General features: G+C 32.3%; 1 protein-coding gene across 2 annotated transcripts in view; it reads right to left on the bottom strand.

Moving 5' to 3' along the window:
* LOC148180490 (orexin/Hypocretin receptor type 1-like) overlaps positions 1 to 16464 on the bottom strand; it is a 201642-nt gene that overhangs the window by 18106 nt on the left and 167072 nt on the right. For both annotated transcript variants that reach the window (XM_088047731.1, XM_088047723.1), the window contains exon 4: positions 15807 to 16034. In XM_088047731.1, the coding sequence (XP_087903857.1) occupies positions 15807 to 16034 (228 nt within the window). The remainder of the gene's footprint in view (positions 1 to 15806; positions 16035 to 16464) is intronic.

The following is a 16464-nucleotide window of genomic DNA, read 5'->3' as shown; positions in this document are numbered from 1 at the left end:
AAGCAAAACGTGAGGAAAACGGTGGCGAAAACCGCATCGCTTTATCTGTCGTAGTTACTGAGATATGCACGCCGATTTTCCGGAGCGTCATAATTTTGGCCCTCTGGCGACGACCTCAAATTTCAATCGGTGATAACTCAGTTATTTGTTGACGCACGTGAAAAATTAGCACAGTTTTGGGTTTTGTGTGAAATTCTGCGTAAAATGAGCCACAATAACAAAAGTTTGCTGTAGGAACAAACTAGATATTGACCGATATAAGTCTTTTTAGGGTGATTATGAAGGAACTTTTTCTAGGCGAAATCAAGGTTTATTGTTTTTGAGTTTAATACCAGTTCAACGTGCAGCTCAAAGTCTATCATCTGTCTAAATTTCGGATTGGTAGTACAAACAGTTTACGAGAGGCGACCAAAAAACAAAAAATCCAATTTTTCAAACTTTGTGTAAAAAACTTTTTTTTTTTTTTAAAATTGACTATTGAATTTTAGGAGTTTGAGGGCAAATTCGAAAACAAAAAAGCGCAAGAAAAGCTATGGCGAAGACCGCATCTTTCTATCTTTCATGGTTTCCGAGATATTGAGATTTAAAAATTACAAAAATTAAAATTAATTTTTCAGAATTTTACGCGTGAATAGCTTAGTTATTTGTAGTCGTGTGTAGATTTTGAGCTCGGATTTGAAATCTGCGTAAAATTCTGAGTAAAATAAGTATTTTATAACTTAAGTTTGATTGAAAAATAAGCGAAATATTGACTTTCAATTAAATAAAAGAGATCATTTATAGCGTGGGGAGCCTGAAATTTCAAATTTTTTTATTAGACCCTGTAGTCCTTGCAGTTTTAATAACACATTATTACAATTTCGTGAAATTGTTGGTTTTGAGTTGTATTTTAACTGTGCTAAATTACAACTCTATTGAGTCAAAAAAACAAAAGTGTTCATTTTTAGCGAGGACCAAAAATTTCGAAAATTTTCGATTACACTCTGTAGTTCTAGTGATTTTAACACTACATCAATGCAATTTATAAAAATTGTTGCTTTTAAGCAGTTCTTTAACTGTGCCAAATTACAACTCTATAGAGCCAAAAAAGCAAAAGTTACTAGTGTTTACTTTTAGCGAGGGCCAGAAATTTTGAAAAATTTTCAATTACACCCTGTAGTTCTAGTAATTTTAACACTACATCTATGCAATTTGGAGAAATTGTTGGTTTTGACTGCTTGTCTAACTGTATCAAATTACAACTCTATAAAGCTATAGAAGCTGAAGTTATTAGTGTCTATTTTTAACGAGAGCCAGAAATTTCAAAAATTTTTAATTATTCCCTGTAGTTCCTGTTGTTTTAACAGCACATTAATGAAATTTTAAGAAATTCCTGAATTTAGGCCGTTCCATAACTGTGCCAAATTATCTCTCCATAAACTTAAAAAAACAAAAATTATTAGTGTTTATTTATAGCGAGAGCCAAAAATTTCAAAAATTTTCGATTACACCCTGTAGTTTCAGTGATTTTAACACTACATCAATGCAATTTAGAGAAGTTGTTGGTTTTGACTCGTTGTCTAATTTTATTAAATTAGAACTCTAAGAAACTGAAGAAGCCAAAGTCATTAGTGTTTATATTTAGCGAGGGACAAATTTTTTTAAATTTTTTTATTACACCCTGTAGTTCCCGTTGTTTTAATACCACATTAATGAAATTTGGAAAAATAACTCAACATGGGCTGTTTTAGAACTGTGCCAAAATATGTCTCAATGGGCTCAAAAACACAAAAGTTGTGTGTGGTCATTGCTAACGAGAGTGAAAAAATTCGAAACTTTTCAATTACACCCTGTAGTTCTAGTAATTTTGACACTACATTAATGCAATTTGGAAAAATTGTTGGTTTTGACTGCTTGTCTAACTGTATCAAATTACAACTCTATAAAGCTATAGAAGCTAAAGTTATTAGTGTCTATTTTTAACGAGAGCCAGAAATTTCAAAAATTTTTAATTATTCCCTGTAGTTCCTGTTGTTTTAACAGCACATTAATGAAATTTTAAGAAATTCCTGAATTTAGGCTGTTCCATAACTGTGCCAAATTATCTCTCCATAAACTTAAAAAAACAAAAATTATTAGTGTTTATTTATAGCGAGAGCCAAAAATTTCAAAAATTTTCGATTACACCCTGTAGTTTCAGTGATTTTAACACTACATCAATGCAATTTAGAGAAGTTGTTGGTTTTGACTCGTTGTCTAATTATATTAAATTAGAACTCTAAGAAACTGAAGAAGCCAAAGTCATTAGTGTTTATATTTAGCGAGGGACAAAATTTTTGAAAATTTTTTATTACATCCTGTAGTTCCCGTTGTTTTAATACCACATTAATGAAATTTGGAGAAATAACTGAACATGGGCTGCTTTAGAACTCTGCCAAAATATGTCTCAATGGGCTCAAAAACACAAAAGTTGTGTGTGGTCATTGCTAACGAGAGTGAAAAAATTCGAAACTTTTCAATTACACCCTGTAGTTCTAGTAATTTTAACACTACATTAATGCAATTTGGAAAAATTGTTGGTTTTGACTGCTTGTCTAACTGTATCAAATTACAACTCTATAAAGCTATAGAAGCTGAAGTTATTAGTGTCTATTTTTAACGAGAGCCAGAAATTTCAAAAATTTTTAATTATTCCCTGTAGTTCCTGTTGTTTTAACACCACATTAATGAAATTTAAAGAAATTACTGAATTTAGGCTGTTTCATAACTGTGTCAAATTATATCTCTATGAACTTAAAGAAACAAAAATAATTAGTGTTTATTTATAGCGAGAGCCAAAAATTTCATAAATATTCGATTATACCCTGTAGTTTCAGTGATTTTAACACTACATCAATGCAATTTAGAGAAGTTGTTGGTTTTGACTCGTTGTCTAATTGTATTAAATTAGAACTCTAAGAAACTGAAGAAGCCAAAGTCATTAGTGTTTATATTTAGCGAGGGACAAAATTTTTGAATTTTTTTTATTACACCCTGTAGTTCCCGTTGTTTTAATACCACATTAATGAAATTTGGAGAAATAACTGAACATGGGCTGTTTTAGAACTGTGCCAAAATATGTCTCAATGGGCTCAAAAACACAAAAATTGTGTGTAGTCATTGATAACAAAAGCCAAAAATTTCGAAACTTTTCAATTACGCCCTGTAATTCCAGTGATTTTGACCTTACATCAATGCAATTTAGAGAAATTGTTGGATTTGACTCGTTGCCTAACAGTACCAAATTAAAACTCTATAAAACTATAAATGCCAAAGTTATTAGTGTCTATTTTAACGAGAGCCAAAAATTTCGAAAGTTTTTTAATTATTCCATGTAGTTCCTATTGTTTTAACACCACATTAATGAAATTTAAATAAATTACTGAATTTAGGCTGTTTCATAACTGTGCCAAATTATATCTCTATGAACTTAAAGAAACAAAAATAATTAGTGTTTATTTATAGCGAGAGCCAAAAATTTCAAAAAATTTCGATTACACCCTGTAGTTCCTGTGGTTTTAACGCTACAGTAATGGAATTTTGAGAGATTACTAAGTTTGGGTTGTTTTATAAGTGTGCCAAATCATATTTTATGGAGCCAAAAAAGCAAAAGTTAGTATTGTTCATTTTTAGCGAGAGCAAGAAATTTCAAAAATTTTCGATTACAGCTTGTAATTTCTGTAGTTGTGACACTACATCAACGAAATTTGAAAGAATTCTTGTCTTTGAGTTGTTTTATAACTGTGGGCTAATTATATCTCTGAAGAACCGAAAAAAAAAAGTTACTAGTGTTTGTTTAAAGCGAGGGCCAGAAATTTCGAAAAATTTTTATTACACCCTGTAGATCCTATTGTTTTAACACCACATCTTTGCAATTTAGAAAAATTGTTGACTTAGAGCTGTATTATAACTGTTCTAAAGTATAACTAAATAAAAATTAGAGAAACAAAAGTTATTAGTGTTTATTTGCATCGAGGGCCAAAAATTTTATTTTTTTTTATTACACCCTATAGTTTCTGTGGATTGAAAACGACAACAACGAAATTTAGAGGAATTATTGACAGTGAGTTTCTTTATAGCACTGCCAAATTACAACTCCATAGAGTCAAAGAAGCAAAAGTTATTGGTGTTCTTTTTAGCGGGAGCCAGAAATTTCGAAAAAAATTGTCAGTTTTCCACAACACTCTGTAATTCTTTTATTTTTGATGTCACCAGAATGAAATTATTGAAAATTACCTCTTGCCTATCTTTTCAAAACCGCCAATTTACAAAAAAATTGAACAAAGAGAAGAATTTTTAGAAATTTTTGTGATTTTTGTGTTTAACTGTGTTTTGTGTTGTTCTTTAATTTTAAGAGTTACTAGAATGAAATTAAAGGAAGTTGCTTCCTTTGTTTGTTTTACTAAAACCGCCAATTTACAAAAATTTAGATCAAACAGAATTTTTTTTAGAAATTTTTGTTTTGGTACCAAAAAAAAATAACCAAAAATTTTTTAACACCTTGTAGTTCTTTCATTTTTAGTGTTAGGGTAATGAAACTTGAGGCAGTTACTTCTTCTGACTTCTTAATCAATAGTGCCAACTTAGAGAAATGTAGATCGAAAAAAAGAATTTCTACAATTTTTTTCTTTTTGAATGGGAGATTCCCAAGATTTTAAGTAATTCAAATTGAGTAAGAATCTAAATACTCTAGTACAAACTTAATGCCTCAAGGAACATCGCTTAACTAATTCCTGTCGATTTTTCACCGTGTCCAAACTTTTCACCACTTAAAACTCGATTCCAAGTTAGACAAACTCCTAAAACGAGCCGCTTTAATATCTGTTTCGAATTCAGCACGTATTTATTAAAATCTTCCCGTTGATATTTTCCCAATTTCGGGAATAATTCATACAATTAACTAAAATGTGAGGAATTGTAGGAACACACACCACTAAGGCCCGATTGCAGAAACGCGGATTAAATTTTTAGTTCAAGACTAAAGCTTTAATCTACGATTAAACGTCAAATTCGATTGCAGAATCATATTTTTTGTTTGGGATTAAATGTAGTCCGTGACTAAAATTTAGTTCTGAACTATAGCAAGGACTAAACGAAATATGGATTGCACAAACGACTTAATCTTGGATTAAACGATTTAGTCTGAGACTAAACATAATCCCACAAGTTTGATGGATTATAGGACGAACTAAATTGACACTTCTAAGTAAAATCTTTGAGGTTATGTGGTTTTGCGTCTTGTGGATGTTGAAATAATGGCAAAACAGTCTTAATTAATGGAAAAGGTGACAGGCATTTTTTTATTATAGCTCTGGATGTTCAACTAACCATGATTTTTGGATGTGCGCGTATTATGCGTTTTCCGGAATCAGACATAGGTGGACCACAACAGCTTATGAGCTAGCTCACCCAAATCAAGTAGATGTGGGCTCATATTTTACAATTTTTTGAATCTAAGCAAAAATGTAGGGTGAAAACGACTGACCAAAAGAATGTTCATTCCGAATTAAAATGAATTTAAGCATTTTGTTTAAAAATCAAAAATTTATACGTACATACCTGCCCCATTCATTAACTGAATTCAGTAGCTTCGTTATTTTTTAACCGATTTCGTTCGTTTTAATAGCTTTTGAAAGAGAAAAGATCTCAAAACGACTTTTTGACCAAAGTTTTGATAAACGTATTATACAAGACCCTACACTGGAAAACCTTTAGAAGGTAAAAAATCGAAAAACTGACTAATTACATCAAATTCTAGGCATAAATTTTCTGTAATAGTCGGGATACAATTTTGATACGACATGCTACAATTCATAACTAATTGCAATCGAAGAAATATGTTTCTAACTTTTTTCTTTTATCGTAACTTTGTTATTTCCTCACCGTTTTAATTAGTTTTTATAGCGTTTGATATATAGAAAAACTCTATAAAATGGTTTTTTCTATAATAGAAGTAAGAAAGTGCAATTTAGTATTTTGAACATCTCAATTCAGAGCCTTTAAAATGATAAACTGGAGAATAACCTTATTCTAAAATAATGTACAGGTTGTAACTTTGAGGCAGTAGATTATGAATAATTTTACAAATAAAAACTAATTTCTATAATTTGAAAGTCAGAAATGTTAGGAATATCGCTATTTTTACAATAATTCAATAGTTCTTAATAACCTCCATAACCCCTTAGTCTTGCGGAGATCTCCAAGCAAGATAAATCTTCTACTTACAGTAGTGTCACAGTTGGTACATATCCAGTTAAAACGACATTTGATAACCATATTTACATAGGAAATAATTTTAAATGTGGGTAATTTTTTATTTCCTGACCTGCAGTACCATTATTTCGATTAATCCGTGAAGTTACATGTCAAAAATGTGGTTCGTTCACAATCAAAAACGTTTCATCCTGGATTACGTAATCCCATCTATAAACCACGTTTCTGCAATAGGATCAAAATATAGTTCAGGACTAAATTTAATCCAGGATTTTATAGTCCGTTGTTTAATCAGCGTTTCTGCAATCGGCCCTAAGTTTAACAGCAAAGCAATAAAACGCAAGAGAGAACAGGAGATAAATTCGTAATTCGAGCAAATTCCTCGATTCAAATAATCGCCTTTAAAGTTCCACTGTTAACAAACGATTTGCAGTCTCTTAAAACTTTCAGGGCCGATTGCAGAAACGCTGATTAAACAACGGACTATAAAATCCTGGATTAAATTTAGTCCTAAACTATATTTTGATCCTATTGCAGAAACGTGGTTTATAGATGGGATTACGTAATCCAGGATGAAACGTTTTTGATTGTGAACGAACCACATTTTTGACATGTAACTTCACGGATTAATCCAAATAATGGATACTGCAGGTTAGAAAATAAAAAATTACCCACATTTAAAATTATTTCCTATGTAAATATTGTAATGCTGGTTAATAAAATGTCGTTTTAACTGGATATGTACCAACTGTGACACTACTGTAAGTAGAAGATTTATCTTGCTTGGAGATCTCCGCAAGACTAAGGGGTTATGGGGGTTTACCAAGAACTGTTGAATTATTGTCAAAATAGCGATATTCCTAACATTTTTCCTAACAAGACTTTCAAATCATAAAAATTAGTTTTGTAAAATTATTCATAATTTACTGTCTCAAAGTTACAACCTGTACATTATTTTAGAATAACGTTATTCTCCAGTTTATCATATTAAAAGGCTCCACTTTCTTACCTCTATTATGGAAAAAACCATTTTAGAGAGTTTTTCTATATATCAAACGCTATAAAAACTAATTAAAACGGTGAGGAAATAACAAAGTTACGATAAAAGAAAAAAGTTAGAAACATAATTCTTCGATTGCAATTAGTTATGAATTGTAGCATGTCGTATTAAAATTGTATCCAGACTATTACAGAGAATTTATGCCTAGAATTTGATGTAATTAGTTAGTTTTTCGATTTTTTACCTTCTAAAGGTTTTCCAGTGTAGGGTCTTGTATAATACGCTTATCAAAACTTTGGTCAAAAAGTCGTCTAGAAATCGTTTCTCTTTCAAAAGCTATTAAAACGAACGAAATCGGTTAAAAAATAACGAAGCTACTGAATTAAGTTAATGAATGGGGCAGGTATGTACGTATAAATTTTTGATTTTTAAACAAAATGCTTAAATTCATTTGAATTCGGAATTAACATTCTTTTGGTCAGTCGTTTTCACCCTACATTTTTGCTTAGATTCAAAAAATTGTAAAATATGAGCCCACATCTACTTGATTTGGGTGAGCTAGCTCATAAGCTGTTGTGGTCCACCTATGTTTGATTCCGGAAAACGCATAATACGCGTACATCCAAAAATCATGTTTAGTTAAACATCCAGAGCTATAATAAAAAAATGCCTGTCACCGTTTCCATTAATTAAGACTGTTTTGCCATTATTTCAACATCCACAAGTCGCAAAACCACATAACCTCAAAGATTTTACTTAGAAGTGTCAATTTAGTTCGTCATATAATCCATCAAACTTGTGGGATTATGTTTAGTCTCAGACTATATCGTTTAATCCAAGATTAAGTCGTTTGTGCAATCCATATTTCGTTTAGTCCTTGCTATAGTCCAGAACTAAATTTTAGTCACGGACTACATTTAATCCCAAACAAAAAATATGATTCTGCAATCGAATTTGACGTTTAATCGTAGATTAAAGCTTTAGTCTTGAACTAAAAATTTAATCCGCGTTTCTGCAATCGGGCCTTAGAAGTGTCAATTTAGTTCGTCCTATAATCCATCAAACTTGTGGGATTATGTTTAGTCTCAGACTATATTGTTTAATCCAAGATTAAGTCGTTTGTGCAATCCATATTTCGTTTAGTCCTTGCTATAGTTCAGAACTAAATTTTAGTCACGGACTACATTTAATTCCAAACAAAAAATATGATTCTGCAATCGAATTTGACGTTTAATCGTAGATTAAAGCTTTAGTCTTGAACTAAAAATTTAATCCGCGTTTCTGCAATCGGGCCTCAGGGAGTTAATAATCAAGTTGGGATTAAAATTTGCAACAGGTACAAGTGAAGAGTTTTTCTTGAATGGACTCTGAATTATCTGTTCTAACTGTAATCACACCCGAAATTGTCCCTAAATTGTCTAAGCAAATTGGAACGTGTCTAGAGGCCTTTACATGATTACACGTAAATAAATCACAAATTTAATTTTCAGCAAGTTTCCCTTTTCTCAAATAGACTGAGCGAAACGTGGACACAAATAATTTATTCATCTAATTTCCCTTTTGTGGCGGGCTAAACCACGGGAATGCCGCCCGCATTAAAATTCTCTTTCTTGTGTATTGCATATGGAAGAGGATTAGCAATTATTTCATTTTTCAGTCTGAGTCCGTGTGAATTTTAAATCCAAAAAGTTGAATTTTTCGTTTTTTGCGCGCCTTTTATTAACTACTTGTCCTATTGACTTGAAATTTCGAGTGAAGGCAGAATTTGAATTTCTCTTTCGATTGATATATAAATCAAAGGCATTGGACGTGGTTTTAGCCCTGAAAAAGATTGTTGAAAGTCACCCTAAAAGATCTTCTAAAATCATATTTTGGTCAACATTGTTGTAACTTAGCAAAGTTAAAAAACTATTCAAAGCCAAGAATTTCTCCAATTTGCAATGATGTGGTGTTAAAATAACATAAACTACAGGAGGTAATCAAAAAGTTTCGAAATTTCTGACTCTCGCTATAAATAATCACCATCACTAATAACTTTTGTTACTTTGGGCACCATAAAGCTATAATTTGGCACAATTCAAAAATAATTCATTACTAACACTTTCATAAAAATTGTATTAAGGAATTGTTAAAATCACAGAAAGTACAGGAAGTAATAAATTTTTTTCGAAATTTTTGGTACTCTCTTTAAATAAACACTAATAACTTTTGCTTCTTTGATACTACGGCTAAATAATTTAACACAGTTATAAAACAGTCTAAAGTCAGTAATTTCTCTAATTTTCATTAATGTAGTGTTAAAACTTTACGAACTACAGGGTGTATAACAAAAATCGAAATTTCTGACTTTCGCTATAAATGACAATTTATAAGTTTTGTTTCTTTGACTTTCTGAGAACATAATTTAGCACAATTATAAAACAGTCTAAAGTCAGTAATTTTCCAAAATTTTATTAATAAATTGTTAAAACAACAGAAATTACAGGGTGTATTCAAAAATTTTCGAAATTTCTGGCAATTGCTTAAAATAAGTACTAATAACTTTTGCTTCTTCGACACTGTGGCCACATAATTTGACAGAGTTATAAAAAAGTCTAAAGCCGGTAATTTCTCCAAATTTTATTGATTTAGTGTCTAAACAACAGGAACTACAGGGTGTAGTCGAAAATTTACGCAATTTTAGGCTCTCGCTTTTAAAAAACACTAATAAAGTTTGCTTTTTTAGATCCAAGGAGTTGTAATTTAGTACAGTTAAAAAGAAACAAAAAACTAACAATTCCCCCAAATTACACTAATGTTGGGGTAAAACGAAAGACACTACAGGGTGTAATCGAAAATTTCCGAAATTTTTGGCACTTACTTTAAATGAGCATTAATAACTTTTGCTTCTTTTACACTGTGGCGACATAATTTGACACAGTTGTAATACAGCCTGGAGTTAGTAATTTCCTCAAATTTTATTGATTTTGTGATAAAACAACAGGAACTACAGGGTGTAATAAAATTTTTTCGAAATATCAGGCACTCGCTTTAAATGAACACTAATAACTTTTGTTTTTTTGACACTAATGCTGCATAATTTGGCACAGTTCTAAAACAATCTAAAGTCAGCAATTTCTCAAAATTTCATTGATTTGGTGTAAAAACAACAGGAATTACAGGGCGTAATCAAAAACTTCCGAAATTTTAGGCTCTCGCTTTTAAGAAACACTAATAACCTTTGACTTTTTTTGAACCCAAAGAGTTGTAATTTGACACAGTTAAAAAGGAATAAAAAACCAACAATTCCCCCGATTTACACTAACGTCGTGGTAAAACGACAGACACTACAGGAAGTATTCAAAAATTTTCGAAATTTTTGGCACTTGCTTTAAATGAGCACTAATATTTTCTTTTTTTTTGACAATATGGCTACATAATTTGACGCAGGTATAAAAGGGTCTAAAGTCAGTAATTTCTCCAAATTTCATTAATGTGGTCTTAAAATTTTACGAATTACAGGGTGTACTAAAAAAAATCGAAATTTCTGACTCTTGCTATAAATGACGATTTATGAGTTTTGTTTCTTTGACTTCCTGAGAACTAAATTTGGCACAATCATAAAATAGACTAAAGTCAGTAATTTCTTAAAATTTCATTGATAAATTAATAAAACCACCGAAATTACAGGGTGTATTCAAAAATTTTCGAAATTTCTGGCAATTGCTTTAAACAAGCACTAATAACTTTTGCTTCTTCGACACTATGGCCACATTATTTGGCAAAGTTATAAAACAGCCTAAAGCCTGTAATTTCTCCAAATTTTATCGATTTGCTGTTAAAACAACAGGAACTGCAGGGTATAATCGAAAAATTTTCAAATTTTAGGCTCTGGCTTTAAGAAACACTAATAACTTTTGTTTTTTTGGATTCATAGAGATATGATTAAGCACAATTATAAAACAGCTTTAAGTCAATAATCTCTAAAAATTTTATTTATGTTGTGTTAAAACCACAGAAACTACACGAGAAAATATTTTTTTTTCGAATTTTTTGGGTTTCGCTTTAATGATCACTAATAACTTTTGCTTCTATCATTTTCTGAAGTTATTATTTGGCACAGTTCAAAAACATTTTAAAACCCACAATTCGCCCAAATTGCATTGAGGTAGTGTTAAAACCACAGAAACTACAGGGTGTAATCAAAAAATTTTGAAATTTCTGACATTCGCTTTAAATAAGCACTAATGACTTTTGTTATTTTGACACTATGGCGACATAATTTGACACAGTGACATAACAGCCTAGAGCCAGTAATTTCTCAAATTTTCATTGATTTGAGGTTAAAACAACAGGAACTACAGGGTGTAATCGAAAATTTTCGAAATTTCAGGTTCTCGCATTTAATAAACACTAAGAACTTTTGTTATGTCGGATCTAAGAAGTTGTAATTTAGCACAGTTAAAAACAACTAAAAGCCAACGGTTTTTCCAAATTGCTTTAATTTTGTGTTAAAACTACAGGCACGATAGGGGAAAATCAAAAATTTTCGAAAATTTTTATTCTTGCTATAAACGATTATTAATAACTTTTGCTTTTTTGACACTATGGCGACATAATTTGACACAGTTATAAAACAACCTGAAGCCAGTAATTTCTCAAATTTTGGTTTATTTAAGGTCAAAATAACAGGAACTACAGGGTGCAATACAATTTTTTTGAAATTTCAGGCTCTCGCTTTTAACAATCACTAAGAACTTTTGTAATTTCGGATCTAAGAAGTTGTAATTTGGCACAGTTAATTAACAATTAAAAGCTATCTATTTTATTAATTTGCTTTAATTTGGTGTTAAAACCACAGGCGCGATAGGAGAAAATCAAAAATTTTTCGAAAATTTTTATTTTTGATATAAATGATCATTAATAACTTTTGCTTCTTCGAATTTCTGAAGTTATAGTTTGACATAATTAAAAAACGACTCAAAATCAACAATTCGTACAAATTTCATTGAGGTAAAGTTAAAATCACAGAAACTACAGGCTGTAATCAAATTTTTGAACTTTTTGGCTCTCGCTTTTAAGAAACATTAATAATTTTTGCTATTTTGGATCCATAGAGTTCTAATTTGGCACAGTTTAAAAAGAATGAAAAATCAACAATTTCCCCTAATTACACTAATGTCGTCTTAAAACGACAGACATTACAGGGAGTAATAAAAAGTTTTCGAAATTCCTAGCACTTGCTTTAAATGAGCACTAGTAACTTTTGCTTCTTTAACACTATGGCGACATAATCTAGCACAGTTATCAAACAGTTTAAACCCGGTAATTGCTGCTAATTTTATTGATTTAGTGTTAAAACAACGGGAACTACAGGGTATAATCAAAAATTTTCAAAATTTTAGCCTGTCGCTTTTAAGAAACACTAATAACTTTTGCTTTTTTAGATCTAAGAAGTTGTAATTTGGCACAGTTAAAAAGGAATAGAGAGCCAACCAATACGCCAAAGGACACTAACGTTGGGTTAAAACTAGAGCCACTACAGGAAATAATCAAAAAATTTTGAAATTTCTGGCTATATACTAATATCTTATGCTGTTTTGACACTATCATTATTTGACACAGTTGTAAAACTGCCCAAAACCAGAAATTTCTTCAAATTTCTTTAATTTGGGGTTAAAACAACGTGAACTACAGGGTGTACAAAAAAATTTTCGAAATTTTAGGCTCTCGATTTTAAGAAATACTAATAATCTTTTCTTTTTTGGATTCAAGGAGTTGTAATTCGGCACAGTTAAAAAGGAACAGAAAGTCAACAATTTCCCCAAATTACACTAATGTCGAGTAGAAACGACAGGCACTACAGGGAGTAATCAATAATTTTCGAAATTTCTGGCACTTGTCGTATAAATAAGCACTAATATCTCTTGCTTCTTTGACTCTATGGAGAAATAATTTGGCACACTTATAAAACAGTTCAAAGGCGGTAATTTCTCCAAATTTCATTGATTTGGGGTTGAAACAACAGGAACTACAGAGTGCAATCGAAAATTTTCAAAATTTTTTACTATCGTTATGAATACTAATAACATTTACTTCTTCAGCTCCATGAAGTTGTAACTTAGCACACTCGAAAAACAACTAAAAACCATTAATTCCTCCAAATTTTATTGATGTGGTGTTAAAACAACAAGAGCTACAGAGTCTAATAAAAAAATTTCGATGTTTCTGGCTTTCGCTATAAATGAACACTTGTATTTGTTATTCATTTGACAGTCGATATCTCGCTTAATTTTCGAGCAAATTTAAGTTATAGGGTACTCATTTTACGCAGAATTTCACGCTGAATCCAAAACTTTGCTCAAAATTACCGTACGTCAAAAAATAACGAAATTACAAGATGTTAAAAAAATGTACAAAAATGGTGGATGCGCCGGGCAATTCTCATACCGTGTGATCTAATAAAACGTCTTACTGCTTATCGACTACAACAACTTTATAGAGGTACTATAAACTACTAATAGAAAGAAGAAATCTTCGCTGTTTAATAACACAATAAAACTCGCCGGCGTATGAAGGCACTAACAATTGCGACTTTATTGCAAATTAGGTAGTGTCACTTTACTTCTCTTCTTCAAGTGTCGATTATAATTTAATTTCTTATAACTTTAAGCGAATAAAGTTTTCCAGTAGACAAAGAAATGAAAAAGTTAAGTCGCAGCTAACACCGATTGCAGATCTGGCATTTGATAACGATCCTCAATTTTTTAAACACACGGTATTGTTTGGACGCGCAATAAAATCTGCATATTCAAATTTCCGACTAATTCGGCTCCGTGTCAGCTCGAATCCTAAACAAACATCAGTTTGAGGAAAGAAACTCAAATATTTAGAAAGCTGTCACTTCGCTAATCTCAATACTGACGGTTTTATCACCGACGTACGTTTCGGACGCTACAGCCGACTTTGTTCCTTTTTTTCACTCACCGCCCATAATTAAGAAACTGATATATTTGGAAAGCTGTCACTTTGCTAATCTCAATACTCGACTTTATCACCGACGTACGTTTCGGACGCTACAACCGACTTTGCTCGTTTTTTTCACTCACCGCCCATAATTAAACAACTCAAATATTTAGAAAGCTGTCACTTCGCTAATTTCAATAGTGACGAACTTATCACCGACGAACGTTTTGTCGACACGGCCGACTTTGATCCTTTTTATCACTCACCGCCCATAATTAAGAAACTCAAATATTTAGAAAGCTGTCACTTTGCTAATTTCAATAGTGACGACCTTATCACCGACGTACGTTTCGGACGCTACAGCCGGCTTTGCTCGTTTTTTTCACTCACCGCTCATAATTAAGAAACTCAAATATTTAGAAAGCTGTCACTTTGCTAATTTCAATAGTGACGACCTTATCACCGATGTACGTTTCGAACGCTACAGCCGGCTTTGCTCGTTTTTTCCACACATCGCCAATAATTAAAAAACTCAAATATTTAGAAAGCTGTCACATCGCTAATTTCAATAGTGACGAACTTATCACCGACGAACGTTTCTGTCGACACGGCCGACTTTGTTCCTTTTTTTCACTCACCGCCCATAATTAAGAAACTGATATATTTGGAAAGCTGTCACTTTGCTAATTTCAATACTGACGACTTTATCATCGACGTACGTTTCGGACGCTACAGCCGACTTTGTTCCTTTTTTTCACTCACCGCCCATAATTAAGAAACTGATATATTTGGAAAGCTGTCACTTTGCTAATCTCAATACTGACGACTTTATCACCGACGTACGTTTCGGACGCTACAGCCGGCTTTGCTCGTTTTTTTCACTCACCGCTCATAATTAAAAAACTCAAATATTTAGAAAGCTGTCACTTCGATAATTTCAATAGTGACGAACTTATCACCGACGAACGTTTCTGTCGACACGGCCGACTTTGTTCCTTTTTATCACTCACCGCCCATAATTAAGAAACTCAAATATTTAGAAAGCTGTCACTTTGCTAATTTCAATAGTGACGACCTTATCACCGACGTACGTTTCGGACGCTACAGCCGGCTTTGCTCGTTTTTTTCACTCACCGCTCATAATTAAAAAACTCAAATATTTAGAAAGCTGTCACTTCGCTAATTTCAATAGTGACGAACTTATCACCGACGAACGTTTCTGTCGACACGGCCGACTTTGTTCCTTTTTTTCACTCACCGCCCATAATCAAGAAACTGATATATTTGGAAAGCTGTCACTTTGCTAATCTCAATACTGACGACTTTATCACCGACGTACGTTTCGGACGCTACAACCGACTTTGCTCGTTTTTTTCACTCACCGCCCATAATTAAAAAACTCAAATATTTAGAAAGCTGTTATTTCGCTAATTTCAATAGTGACGAACTTATCACCGACGAACGTTTCTGTCGACACGGCCGACTTTGTTCCTTTTTTTCACTCACAGTCCATAATTAAGAAACTGATATATTTGGAAAGCTGCCACTTTGCTAATCTCAATACTGACGACTTTATCACCGACGTACGTTTCGGACGCTACAGCCGACTTTGCTCGTTTTTTTCACTCACCGCCCATAATTTGATGCGGAACGTTTCCTGATTTCCACAGGACTCGGATGATCTGCAGGTACGCCACCGACATGAAGAGCAGAGGGATCAAGTAGAACATGACCATCTTGGAGATGAAGAAGATGGTGTCGGTTTCCATCGACCACGTCGGAGTGCACTGGGTCAGTAAAATGGTGTCCACTTCTTCGACTGTTGGTATTGTTGTCACGTAGAGAATCTCAGGAATGTCTGCAAAAAATTCAGTCTTTCATTGCGTGGGGATAAACGTTTGGATGGTAGAATTTCCGGTGGATTATTTATTAATGAATTTATTTCGGTGGAAGGTTTTATTGCTTTCCGAGTATTAGGAGAGATTAGTTTTGCGACTTTCATGGAGGAAATATGAGGGAATGGGTAATAACGTTTTGCGGTGTTGTTTGAAAATGAAAATGCAATGAAATAGTGAAGAGGGTTTTTAGGAATGTGTGATTGTTCAAACGGTGTGCGATAATTTTGCGCATTTCGCGGTGCTTGTTGAACAGTCAAACTAATTATAATGTTGAATATTTGCATTTCGCACATGGTGCTTTCATGTTTTATGAATAAACAACATTTCTAGTGCTTATTAGAATGCATAATTTAATAAAAAGCTCTGAGAATCTCTAATAATGTTTATAGG

Source organism: Gnatocerus cornutus, chromosome 1, assembly GCF_029298725.1.
Source record: "Gnatocerus cornutus isolate USDA-ARS CGAHR chromosome 1, icGnaCorn1.1, whole genome shotgun sequence".
In the NCBI taxonomy this organism is placed as follows: Eukaryota; Metazoa; Arthropoda; class Insecta; order Coleoptera; family Tenebrionidae; genus Gnatocerus; species Gnatocerus cornutus.
This window is presented reverse-complemented; position numbering and strand designations above follow the sequence as displayed.